This window comes from Vicia villosa, linkage group LG7, assembly GCF_029867415.1.
Source record: "Vicia villosa cultivar HV-30 ecotype Madison, WI linkage group LG7, Vvil1.0, whole genome shotgun sequence".
Classification (NCBI taxonomy): Eukaryota; Viridiplantae; Streptophyta; class Magnoliopsida; order Fabales; family Fabaceae; genus Vicia; species Vicia villosa.
In genome coordinates this window covers 18162237-18174534 of record NC_081186.1, presented here as the reverse complement: position 1 = coordinate 18174534, position 12298 = coordinate 18162237, and the positions used below count along the sequence as shown (strand labels likewise).

At 39.2% G+C, this 12298-nt stretch overlaps 1 protein-coding gene across 1 annotated transcript; it reads left to right on the top strand.

Moving 5' to 3' along the window:
* Positions 1–6837: 6837 nt before the first annotated feature.
* LOC131618722 (uncharacterized) lies at positions 6838–8023 on the top strand. The gene is made up of 2 exons (XM_058889889.1): positions 6838–7278; positions 7910–8023. Exons 1-2 carry the CDS (start codon positions 6838–6840, stop codon positions 8021–8023), a joined length of 555 nt encoding a protein of 184 aa, XP_058745872.1.
* The last annotated feature ends 4275 nt before the right edge of the window (positions 8024–12298 follow it).

Genomic DNA, 12298 nt, shown 5'->3' with positions numbered 1-12298 from the left:
ATGAGGTCCATGGTGGACTGGCGCTCCCTGGTACACAGGATTTGGATAGATGATGATCAGAAGGCTAGGAGTGGAAGTAACATCAAGCTCACGTAGGCTGGCATGCACCGGATCTGCTGGGTTAAAAGAAAGCGCGCGCCCTTTTTTTATTAGAATCGGACCAATCAGACTGCACCACGCAGTCATCTTCTTCACTAAGAAAAATCTGAAACACTTTTTACAGCACTTTTGCAAGGACGCTGCAAAAGAACCACACCTTCTACACCTGCAAAAATCAAAGGACCCCCAAAACAGCACAAAGATTTGGCGCGACCACACCAAGAGGATCGTCCAGTGTCCCTGAGCATGATTATAGCATTGATTTTTTCCTAATTTCACCTATATTAGAAAACCCTAAATTGGGAGCTCTAACCCTAACAATGGTGACATACTCATAACAACATATAAATGCAATTAAACTTCCAGACAGCATCAAAACATCATCAGGATCAAGAATATGTAATTTAATTTCAAGAATGGTGCATGAACTCACAGAATCGAGTTTGAAAAGATTAGGACAAACCGTGAGGTATACGTGATGGTTTTGCGTGCTTCAAGGCTTGAAACTGGTTGGAAAACGTTGAGTGATGCTCCAAGAGTCCTTTTGAATCCTCAAAATACCTTGAATTAACCTGCAAATCCAAGAACGATTTTGATTTTTTCTTGAATATGGATGAGCTCGGTTAGGGTTCTTGGAGGCTAAAAGTTCGTGCCCTAGGGGTTTGGAATGTTTCACTACTTATAAGAGATGGAATTAGGGTGAATATCATGGATTGAATCTTCTTGAATCTTTGATTTCAATCTTTGAAAATTTGAATGAAAATATGGTTCATAATGTTTCTATTTTTGTCCAATATTTGATTCAATTTATTCCAATTATCATTTGGCTAATTTAGGGAATATATTTGATTGATTTCTTGACTTAAAATCAAAGCAAATAATTTCTTTCATTAATTTTATTATTTTATCTAATTAATTTATGATTTAAAATGATAAAAAACCATAAAATAATTAATAAAATAATAACAATAACAAGGATTTTGTTTTGGGGCGTGCATGGGCTTAAAATAATGATAGGATAAAAAGAATATAGGCCCATTTGGAAATATTTGGAGTTTTGGACTTTTTCTCTTCATACATGCCCTTGATAATAGGTGAACTTGTGTTCCTTTCCATTTCCTCATATTTCAAGATTTTTTCAAGTTCTTGGACTTTTTAGAAGCCTTGGAGAATCCTCTAACCAATTTCTTTGGTCTCATGTCAAAATAGTTTTCCATGCTACTTGTACGATCTTTTGAAAAAGATGACTTTTGGTTGACTTTCAAAATGACCTATAATGTTTTGAGTCATATCTCTCAAATGAAGCATTTTTAGACTTGGTTTGTGAGAGACAAAATTTTAGATAATTCAATTTCCTTCCAAATGAGCTTTAGATGGGAAATTTCGGATGTTCCATGTAGGAGTTATGGCTGGTCAAAGTTCAGTTGACTTTCTCCTATGAAAACCCTAATTTAGAAACTTTTGAATTTGTTGATTTCTGATCTTTTCTTGATGAACCATGGTCAATCCTTGATCAAATGGTGAATGATACTTCCAAATAAGGTTGTTGACAAAAAATCAGGAGTTTTGACTGTATTTTGACCACAGTTGACTTTTAGGTCAAACCAGTCGACTGTTGACTTTCTGAGCAATTGAGTAGTCAATCCTTTGAATTAGAACCTGAATTTTGTCATGGAGATAGTTTGAAACATCATAAGCCATATGAAATTCACTGGAGCCTTTGATCCATTGATTTTCTTCAGAAAAACAAAAACCCTAATATTTAGACCATTGTTTAGGAGGGTATGTCTTTGAGCCTTGAACTTTAATATGAGTTTTGAATTAAGAGAAATAAGATGGGCAAATTTTGGGGTATGACAATGCTACTGAGGGCCTAATCAAAGATGTTCCATTCGACGTTTCTGTCAAGGGCAAGCGTGTTGTTGCTATGGAATCTAAGGCAGATGAATGCTTTGGAAACCAAATATTTTAGGCTACTGAAGGCCTGAGGAAGAAGTTCGAAAGAATCTCCTTTGCTAAAGGTGCCAGCCTAGGTGTCAACATGGTAGATTTGAACCAACTTTCCCCTGAAATGGAAGAGTTGGAGAGATGTCTGAAGATGGAACAAAAAGGAATGCAGTTGGGATATCCAAAAGCCAACAAAAGCTTGTGTAAATACCTCTGGAGGTGCCACAAGAGGAATGCTGATATGCTGATGTGCCCAAGATGCAATATTATGATGAATCGAAGGGTGGCAGAGGTTTACGAGGCAACTCAGTGCACCAAGGCTGAAAGAAGTTGGCGAAGGGAAAGCCCACTGTTGAAAGTATACCCCAAGCCAGGAGAAAGTCTTCTTAGCTTTCTTGTGTGATGCCACAAATCTGGAACTGAGTGCTTGATGTGCCATAGATGTGGGGTAGTGTACAATAGAGAGTTAGTTAGGGCATTCGAAAGGATTCCAATTACACAATGTTGGGATGGACAAAGGAGTAACCCAAACACGTATGTGTTTGATAGACGAGGAGTTCCTCGAAGACAAGACAATCCCCATCCAAAATCTAGGAGAGTGACATTTAAACTCCCAGCCGAAGTCCCTACTGACAAGTGGACTCAGGCAGGATCTGGAAAAGGAAAGTGGAGAAGCTATGACGAAGAAGGAAGAATTTCGTGGGTCTACAGGAAGTAGTTCCAAGCCTCGAGAAGGGAGGAATACAAACTCGAGAACTATAAAGTAAAAAAACCCCATGTCAAGGTCTCAGTGGAGACGACATCAGAGAATCAGAAAGGCTGAAAGGGAGATGGCTTCGAAGAAAGCATGTGAGTCTAGAAACACTAAACCTGCACCTGTAAGTGTTACAAATTAGAACAAGCCACTTGTAGGAATGAAGTTGTTCACTAATGAGAACAAAGACAACAAAGATGACAATCAAAGGCATCCAGAGGATCCAGCGAATGAGGAAGACATGTTGAATGATGATTTCAAATCTGATGGAGTTTCGTCCCTCAACGTGAGTTGTAATGCGGTGTCTGTCCTACCACACGAATTCAATCAAGAGACAGAAGTAGAGGACAACAAAGACATTGATGAAGCAGAGATGGCGAAGCACAAACCAGTGTGCTACTATGTCCTTAACCATGGCGCATTCGCAGATCAAAATGCTCACTTCGAAAAGACACACCAAGGAATGCAGAATCACTTGAAGCCTCTTTACATCAGGGCCAAAGTTGAGCAAGTTGGAGTAAACAAAGTTTTGGTGGATGGTGGGGCAGCAGTCAATCTCATGCCTCAATTCATGTTGAGGAAATTGGGGATGTTTGACATAGACGTGAAGCCTCATCACATGGTTCTATTAAATTATGAGGGAAAGATAGGACACACAATAGGAGTGATCCAAGTAGACTTAACTGTGGGTTCAATTACCAGACCAACAATGTTTATGGTAATACCCGCGAAGGAAAACTACAACCTACTTTTAGGAAGAGAATAGATTCATGGCGTGGGGGCAGTACCTTCGAATATGCACTAGAGGATATCCATATGGAAAAATGATGGGGTGGTGGAAAATATCAAGATGATCAGAGTTACTTCATGGCTAAAGTAAACCAGGTGGACAAAAACAATTTCGACAGAAATCTGGCTAATATAGGACCATGTCACCCATCTGAAGACGCATACTCACCAAACAAGAATACTCTCTACTTACTGACACTACACCCCAATGGTTTTCAATGGGATAGAGAAATTATGGGAGATCCTGAAGAGGAAGAATCATCAGAAGCACGACCATCTGGCTGGGATGAAGACCCTAATTATGACTGAGTCTTCTTTCTTTGAAAGGATTTCTGCCTATATGGCCGAGAATAAAAGAAAACCGGCTCTCTAGGCCGAGATCTCCAACATGGATGTCGAAGCCACAACAAGTAAAATATGCACCACATCATCTTAGGAACACTTCGTGGCAAGACCTCCTAACGAACATGTACTTGAAAGATTGTTCGATCAAAGGCTATATGCCATCTATGACGAAGAACCTCTAGGTTTTGAGAAAGATCCAACAACTTCGAATGCAAAGATGTTAGCGCAGGACTCACTCGAAGAGGCTGACCTCGGAGATGGAATCGAAAGAAGAGTCACGTACATCAGTGCTAGGCTGGACCCCAAGTTAAAGACTAGAGTAATTGATCTTTTAAAAAGAACAAAAACTGCTTTGTTTGGGACTATGACGAAATGTCTGGTTTGAAAAGAGACCTGGTCGAACTAAAGCTGCCCATAAAGGATGGCAAGAAGCCCATCAAGCAGACACCACGGAGGTTCGCGCCAGAGGTACTTTCAAAGATAAAAAAAGAGGACGAAAGGTTTCTTTGCTGTATATTCATCAGGACCACAAGGTATGTCGAATGGATTGAAAATATAGTACATGTAATTAAGAAAAATGGTTCTCTAAGAGTGTGCATAGATTTTCGTGATCTAAATGTAGCAACTCCTAAGGATGAATATCCAATGCCTATAGCAGAAATGTTAATCGATTCAGCTACAAGATATGAATACCTCAACATGTTGGATGGATATTCTTGTTATAACCAGATCTTCATTGCTGAAGAGGATGTTTCCAAAACAGCCTTTCATTGTCCAGAGGCAATAGGAACTTATGAATGGATTGTGATGCCTTTTGGCTTTAAAAATGCTGGGGCAACATACCAGCGTGTTATGAATTCCATTTTTCATGATTTTATAGAAACATTTATGCAGGTTTACATAGATCACATTGTCATTAAGTCTATATCAGACGAGAATCATCTGAGTCATCTTAGCCAATCATTCGAAAGAATGAGAAAGCATAGCTTAAAAATGAATCCTCTTAATTGCGCTTTCTTTATGCAGGCAGGAGATTTTCTGGGTTTTGTGGTCCATAAAAAGGGGATAGAGATTAATCAAAACAAAACGAAGGCAATTATGGAGACTAAACCACCTTCAATAAAGAAAGAGTTACAATCTTTATTAGGAAAGATTAACTTCCTAAGAAGATTCATCTCGAAATTAAGTGGTCGAACCCAAGCCTTCTCTCCTCTTCTGCGCTCAAAGCAAGGAACGTTCGAATGGAACGAAGAGCATCAACAGGCTTTCGACAAGATCAAGCAATATTTGGTGAATCCTCCAATCTTGTCACCACCTTGTGGAAAGAAGCCTATGAGGCTGTATATTTCAGCTTCAGATGTTACTATAGGCACTATGTTAGTACATGAATATGAAAATGGCATTGAAAAAGCCATTTACTACCTTGGTAGGGTTTTGAATGATGCAGAAACTAGATACACTCCAATAGAAAATTGTGTCTATGTCTGCACTTATGTTGTACAAAACTTAAGTATTATATAAAACCAATTGATTTGCATGTCTCTTCGCGTTTTGATGTTATTAAATATATGCTATCAAAGCCAATAATGCACAGTCGAATTGGTGGTAAATGGGCACTAGCTCTCACTGAGTACTCTTTAGCCTTTATGCCTTTGAAGGCAATGAAGGGGCAGGTAATCTCATACTTTCTTATCGACCACGCAGTGGTCGAAAACCCACAATTACACGTGGAATTGAAACCATGGAAATTATTCTTTGATGGTTTTACCCACAAGGAAGGAAGTGGAGTTGGGATTTTATTAATTTCTCTTGAGGGAATTCCAACAAAACTCAAGTATAAAATCGAAGGACCACTATGCTCAAACAACGAGGAAGAATATGAAGCCCTTATAGCAGGACTTGAAGCCTTGATGGAGTTGGGGGAAACTAGATTCGAAATTAAAGGAGACTCAGAATTGGTGATTAAACAATTGACCAAAGAGTACAAATTCATAAAAGAAAATTTGATTATGTATTTTGTCATTATAAATAGATTGCTTAAAAAGTTCGAGTACATTGACATAAAGCATGTCCCTAGAATAAAAAACCAGGAAGCAAATGATTTAGTACAAATAGCTTCAGGATATAGAATATCAAAGAAAAAACTAAAGGAACTGGTCGAAGTCAGAGGGAAAGCGATGGCTGCTAAGTTATCTCCAACAGACTTGGAAAATGCACGCTTAGGCTATGCCAATAAAGAAGAATTCGAAGTATTATCCATTGATACTTTAGTAGACACGGATTGGAGAAGCCCTATTATCTGTTATCTGGGGGACCCCTCAATAAATACAGAGAGGAAGGTTAAGTATAAAGCTTTATCTTATATACTGATGGGAAATGAATTATTCATAAAAACCCCTGAGGGGAGCCTGTTAAAATGCATGGGAGAAAGCGAAGGATACCTAGCTCCATCCAGTGTACATAGTGGGGCATGTGGAGCACATCAGGCAGAATATAAAATGAAATGGTTATTGTTTAGATACGGAATGTGTTGGCCTACAATTTTAAAGGATTGTATAGAATTCCCCAAAGGTTGCGAAGAATGTCAAAAACATGAAGGTATACAACATGCCCCTGCAAGCGGACTCCATCATATAATTAAACCTTGGCCTTTTAGAGGTTGGGCTTTAGACCTCATAGGAGAAATTCATCCTACTTCATCCAAGGGCCAAAAATACATTTTAGTAGGAATTGACTACTTCACTAAGTGGGTCAAAGCAATACCTTTGGTTAATGTGGATCAAGAAACGGTCATCGAATTTATTCAAAGACAGATATTGTACAGATTTGGAAACCCATAAAGTATAACAACATATCAAGGATCAATTTTCCCTGGTCGAAAGATGCAGGATTTTTCAAAAGAAATGGGTTTCAAATTACTAAAATCCACACCATATTATGCTCAAGCAAATGGACAGGTCAAATCGGCCAATAAAGTAATAATAGGTCTAATTAAGAAACATGTATGGAAGAAACCCAATAATTGGCATAAGACATTGGATCAAGTGCTTTGGGCTTGTCAAACTTCCCCAAAAGAAGCCACCAACACCACACCTTTTCAACTTACATTTGGTCACGATGCAGTGTTACCTGTCGAAATCTACCTACAATCAGTGAGGATTCAAAGGCGGGGAGAAATCCCATCTGACCTATACTGGGAAATGATGATGAATGAATCGGTAGATTTGGATGAAGAAATATTACATGCGTTAGAAGTCCTAAGAAGACAGAAAGAAAGGGTGGCTAGAGCATATAACAAAAGGGTTCAAAGCAAAACTTTCATTACAAACGATCTAGTTTGGAAAGTAATATTACCTATGGATAAAAAGAAAAAAGCATTAGGAAAATGGTCCCCACACTGGGAAGGACCCTTTCGAGTTTTAAAAGTATTTTCGAATAATGCTTACGAAATAGAAGAGCTTGCTGAAGATCGAAGGATTCTTCGAGTAAATGGTAAATATTTGAAAAAATATAAACCTTGTCTTCAGGAAGTCAAGATATTAACAGAATAACTAAAAGCCACACAAAAATGACAAAATGATGTTTCGCCAAAATGGCATTGTTAAATGTTACAGCCTAGAATAGTCACACAAATACGAAATACACATCGATATGTTTCAAATACAAAAGTGATAACAGAAAGGAATTAAAAGATCCAAAGTTATTGCATCATTTTTTTAATGATTAAATTCATAAGGGAGATTGGATTTCATCTGAATATACTGAGAAGCGAACACGGCTAGGCGTCGTTCAATTACATTTTCTTATCTCTTCAACTCCTCAACCTCTGATTCTAGTTTCTGAGCCTCTTCGACATGATGAATGCCAACCTGAATTTCCACATTAAGTTCCTCCTGGTCCAATTTGCGGATCTCATCTTGACGATCCTTCGTAGCTTAAATTTTTTGTTTTAACTGAGAAACTGGTCCTTCCCAGGCTTTGATGTTTGCTTCACAAGATTTGTATTCTTCCTGCCGTTTTGAGCACTGGGTTTCCATGGCTTCGACCTTCTCACTAGAAGCATTGGCTGCTACCCTTGATGAGGTTTGAGCAGTAAATTTAGCAGCAAATCTCTGCGAAACATCTTACTTGTGAAGTTGATCTGCTTGGAGTTGCTCAATTAGGAGGCCAACCGAGATCAAAATTTGAGACGCTTCACCAGAAACACTCAGTACATCCACTTTCTTCAACAAGTTTTTCAAGGGAAAGCAAATGTTAACATTCTCGCTGATGGCCTGGATCGGATCAATATCAAATATTTTTTCTTTTATCTGTCGAAGGAAGCTTTGACTTGCAGTCTCTTCACCTGGCCCCCCTGAAGTGGTAAAGGATGTCCCACCTTTTTCAGAGGAGCCACTTTGCGTCTGGAGCATAGCCTTAAGGAAACCAGCAAGATTCTTCGCCTTGAGATCTTTAAGCTCAGCCTGAGATAAGGCGCGAGGAGCATTGGTCAAATTGGTTGATGGTTTGGTAATAATTCAAAAAGGATGATTTGGCTGCTCATGATCTTTTGTTTGGTCCAGATTTTGTTTGGAGGAGCCATCTTCGACTGGGGTTTCGATGGTTTCGAATTGCCCACCATCTTCATATTGTTTGTTGCCATCATCTCTGTTCAGCGATGTAAGATCCACATCCATATCAGCATCTTGATCATGATTTGGGATTTCTGGTGACGAGTCCTCGGGCAGTATGTGTTGAAGAAGTGTAGTTTGTATGAAGTCTTGAAACATGTCATCACTTTCAGTATCAGAATCAGAGAGAACTAGAGGAGTTGGATCTTTGGAAGTCACTTTTGGTTGAGCAAGAATCGTAAAGTCATTTGGTTTGCTGTTTGAGCCTTCGAGAGATCCTTGAATATGGGTGGCATGTAGGATCGAAGTTGCGGTGCCAACAACATCATCTTGCGCAAGTAACATTAAAAGTTATAAAATACACGATCGAGTAAAAGAGACGAAAATAAATAAGTACAAGTTATCTTAGGAACAACATTTCCTAGACTCGAATTATGACTTTCAGTCTCAACAGTTTTGTTAGGTTGTTCTTAAGACACCTTTTGATCAGTTGAGACTTTAGGTTTCGAAGTCCCGGAGGATTTCTCTTTCGCCAAAGGAGTGGTAAATTTAGTCTTTTTCCTTCTTATAAGCTTTGAATCAGAAGGGGATTGGTCCTCAGGGTCAGAATCGACATGAGGAGTGGCTTCAACAACTTTCCTCTTTGGCGTTGGGGGAGGTTTTCGAGCATTCTGGATATAAGAACTGGATATTAAGAAAACTGATGAAATTCGAAGAATATAGAGACTAAATTCGAATACTCACCATGGGTTTTGATTTACTAGTGTTTGTGTCTTCACTAGTCTTCTTTTCTTTAGCACCACCAGGTTTTCGCCTATCACCTTCCTTTGCGCTTTCCCTTCGACTCAGAGCTACAGTCAGATAAAACATGACAAGTTTATGATGAGGATTGAAAAGAAAACAAAAGATAGGGAAAATGGAAATAAAAACCCATTCCACACCTTCTGGTATTGGAGTTAAAACACGAACATGTTCGAGTCCAATATGAAGGTGTCCTTTGAAACTGTCCAATGTGTGCTTAGTCAGAACAACCCGTTCAACATGTTTTTTCGAAGATTCCCGGAGGATTTTTACAACATCACCACAGATGAACCAGTTAGGGAATGGAGGGCGTAAAGCCACACCAAAGTTAGCACTGGGTAATTGAGGAAACTTCGGAGGATACATGTTGAAAGCCAGTTCATATCGTTGTTCCGGACGAACATACGAAGGCAATTTCAGATTCTCCAGTTTTTTAGAAAACTTTTCTTGCAAAGTAACGGCTGCTTCATTGATAGTTCGACTAAGCTCATGAGGCATGTAAACAATTTCAAGTATTTCTGGAATGCTTGAATCTCTTGGAGATGAATCGAGTTACCTTTCTTGAAGCGTTCCAGCGTAGAAGCAAAGGCCGAGGATATTTCTTTTGAAAGTGAAGGAGCATCAAAATTCCATTTTTGGTAATACTCATCCCACCAAGTGGCAAATTCCCTAGTGTAGTAGAAAACGGGTCTGATGGGGACTAGAGTAAGAGAAGTAACACCAATGTATCTGGCAATTTGATTCTCGAAGCCTTGCTCAGTCGAATACATGGAAGGAAGACGCAGGTGACTCTTCTTCGTATACATGGTCATAGGTTTAATCTGGACAAGACCAAATTGTCTAGCAACGAGATTGGGTTGGTAACTTAGCAGGCCAAAATGATTCTTTGAGCTCCTCAGTCTATGAGATAGCAACCTAGGAGTAAGGAAAGCTTCCCAAATAGCTACCGAATCAGCTTTGTGTTCCACTGAAGAAACATGGAATTCGCGTGTAAACCATGATGGATCTACTCTTCTTTCAGCAAAGGGAGCCATCGATGGACTAAAATTATAATGCTTCGCAAACATCATCATGAAAGCTTTGAAAGTCTCTTGTAGTTTTCCAGGATCTTCCCCAGGAGTCAGTTGAGTGAGCCTAGTCCCTTCGACAGTACTCTCCTTGATAGCAGGCTCCTATTCGTTGACCAAACCTTTCGCTGGCATGCAAGACTCGAAAGTTGCGTTCATCCATAGTTGCATAAGCCAAAAGGGACCAGCGAACAGTAGAGATTTCCCAGCTTCATCTTCCTTCAAATACTCCACGGATTCACCAAGGACTTCGTAGAGATATACGAGGATCAGTTGGGCTAGGCCTAATTTCTTCCCAGCATTTAGTTGATTAGCCATAGTCAGATATCTCTTCGCCACTTGCAGCGACCTTGAGCAGAAAACGCATCTCGACAGCCAAAGTGCCAAGAAAGTAATATGCTCTTCTTCAGAGACGTATGCACTATTGGTATCATGATGTTTCTCAATATAAATGGTGTAGGTGGCCTTACTCTCACCAAATTGGATTGTATCAACATCCATATCATTAAGATCAAAATCCTCTCCAATCGGATGGAGTCCAATGATGGCGGCCACATCAAAGAGAGTGGGAGTAACCATTCCACATGGAAGGTGAAAGGTATTATGGGTAGTGTGGTGTCGTTTTTTTTACCTCCCCGTTTCACTTGGGAGGACGACACGCTAGACCCTTCACGCGAAATTTGGAAGGAGAATGCGCCCGTGGCAGGATGAATTTTGTTTCAGTTCTTCCTACGATAACACATGAACTTTTTAATTATCCTACGAGGAGGAAAGGGGAAAAAGATCTCAAATAAACCCTAGGAGTTTGCTAAGTGTGGGGATTCACCTAGACTAGAAATTCTGGAGTCTGGGTGGTCGGTTATACATTGGGAAGAGTTTAAGCACCCTACATATCCGTAGTACTCTACGGGAACCTTCTATGTGTCTATGTGTTTTTGTTTGTTGCTAATGATTGGAAAAGTTTCTCCTTTGTATTAGGAGAAGGAATTGATTTGAATTGAAAAAGACAGACAAACTGACTATTTTTGGTATTTGATTAGCTCGCTGAGATTCCTTGTGAACCTCATGCCTACATATCCCTAATGGAAGTCAGAGATTTTTGTAGTTCGGGGAACTAATTAGGGAAATTAATTGTTTTTGGTGCCTTGCTTGAAGCTCAAGGTTGAAGCTTGAATTAAATCTCTGTTTACAGTAAAGAGACATGAAGTCATCTCTACTGTCATACCCCAATTTTTGACCCTAAGATCACACATCATTTGCATAACAATCATCAATCAAGAAATTTTAACTTAGAGTTCTACCAGTGATGTTGTGCTCAATCCATCTGCAAGGGAATCATCGAGCACCCATGTTTTAGTCTTGTATATATTGTTCTACTAACCAAAATACCAAAAATATTGCCTTGTGCTTTTGTGTGTTTGTGTTTTGTAGGTATCAAGTCAAAACATCCATCAAAAGGAGCATTTTTCAACATTTTCACTATGCAAATCGATTTGCATAAAGTGTAAATCGATTTACACAACTGATTCTGCACCAGATTTGCTTCTGCCATCAGTGCAAATCGATTTGCATAAGACAGCAATCGATTTGCATAACTGTTTTTGCCCCAGATTTTGCCTTTTTCAGCAATGTAAATAGATTTGCATAAGATGCAAATCGATTGCACCAGTGCGGATTTGGAAAAATGAAGGCAAATTTCAGCTTTTTGAAGTGTTGACATCATGTGCAAGCATGGGAAGCATGACTTAGTTCTTACATTTGATTCTCTACATCATTTAATCATAAACCCTCATGTGATTGCATCAAGACCATTGGATTTCATTTTTGGCTCCAAATCCTTTTCCCAAGCCTAATTCTATTTTCCAATCCTAACTCCAAGCCACAAA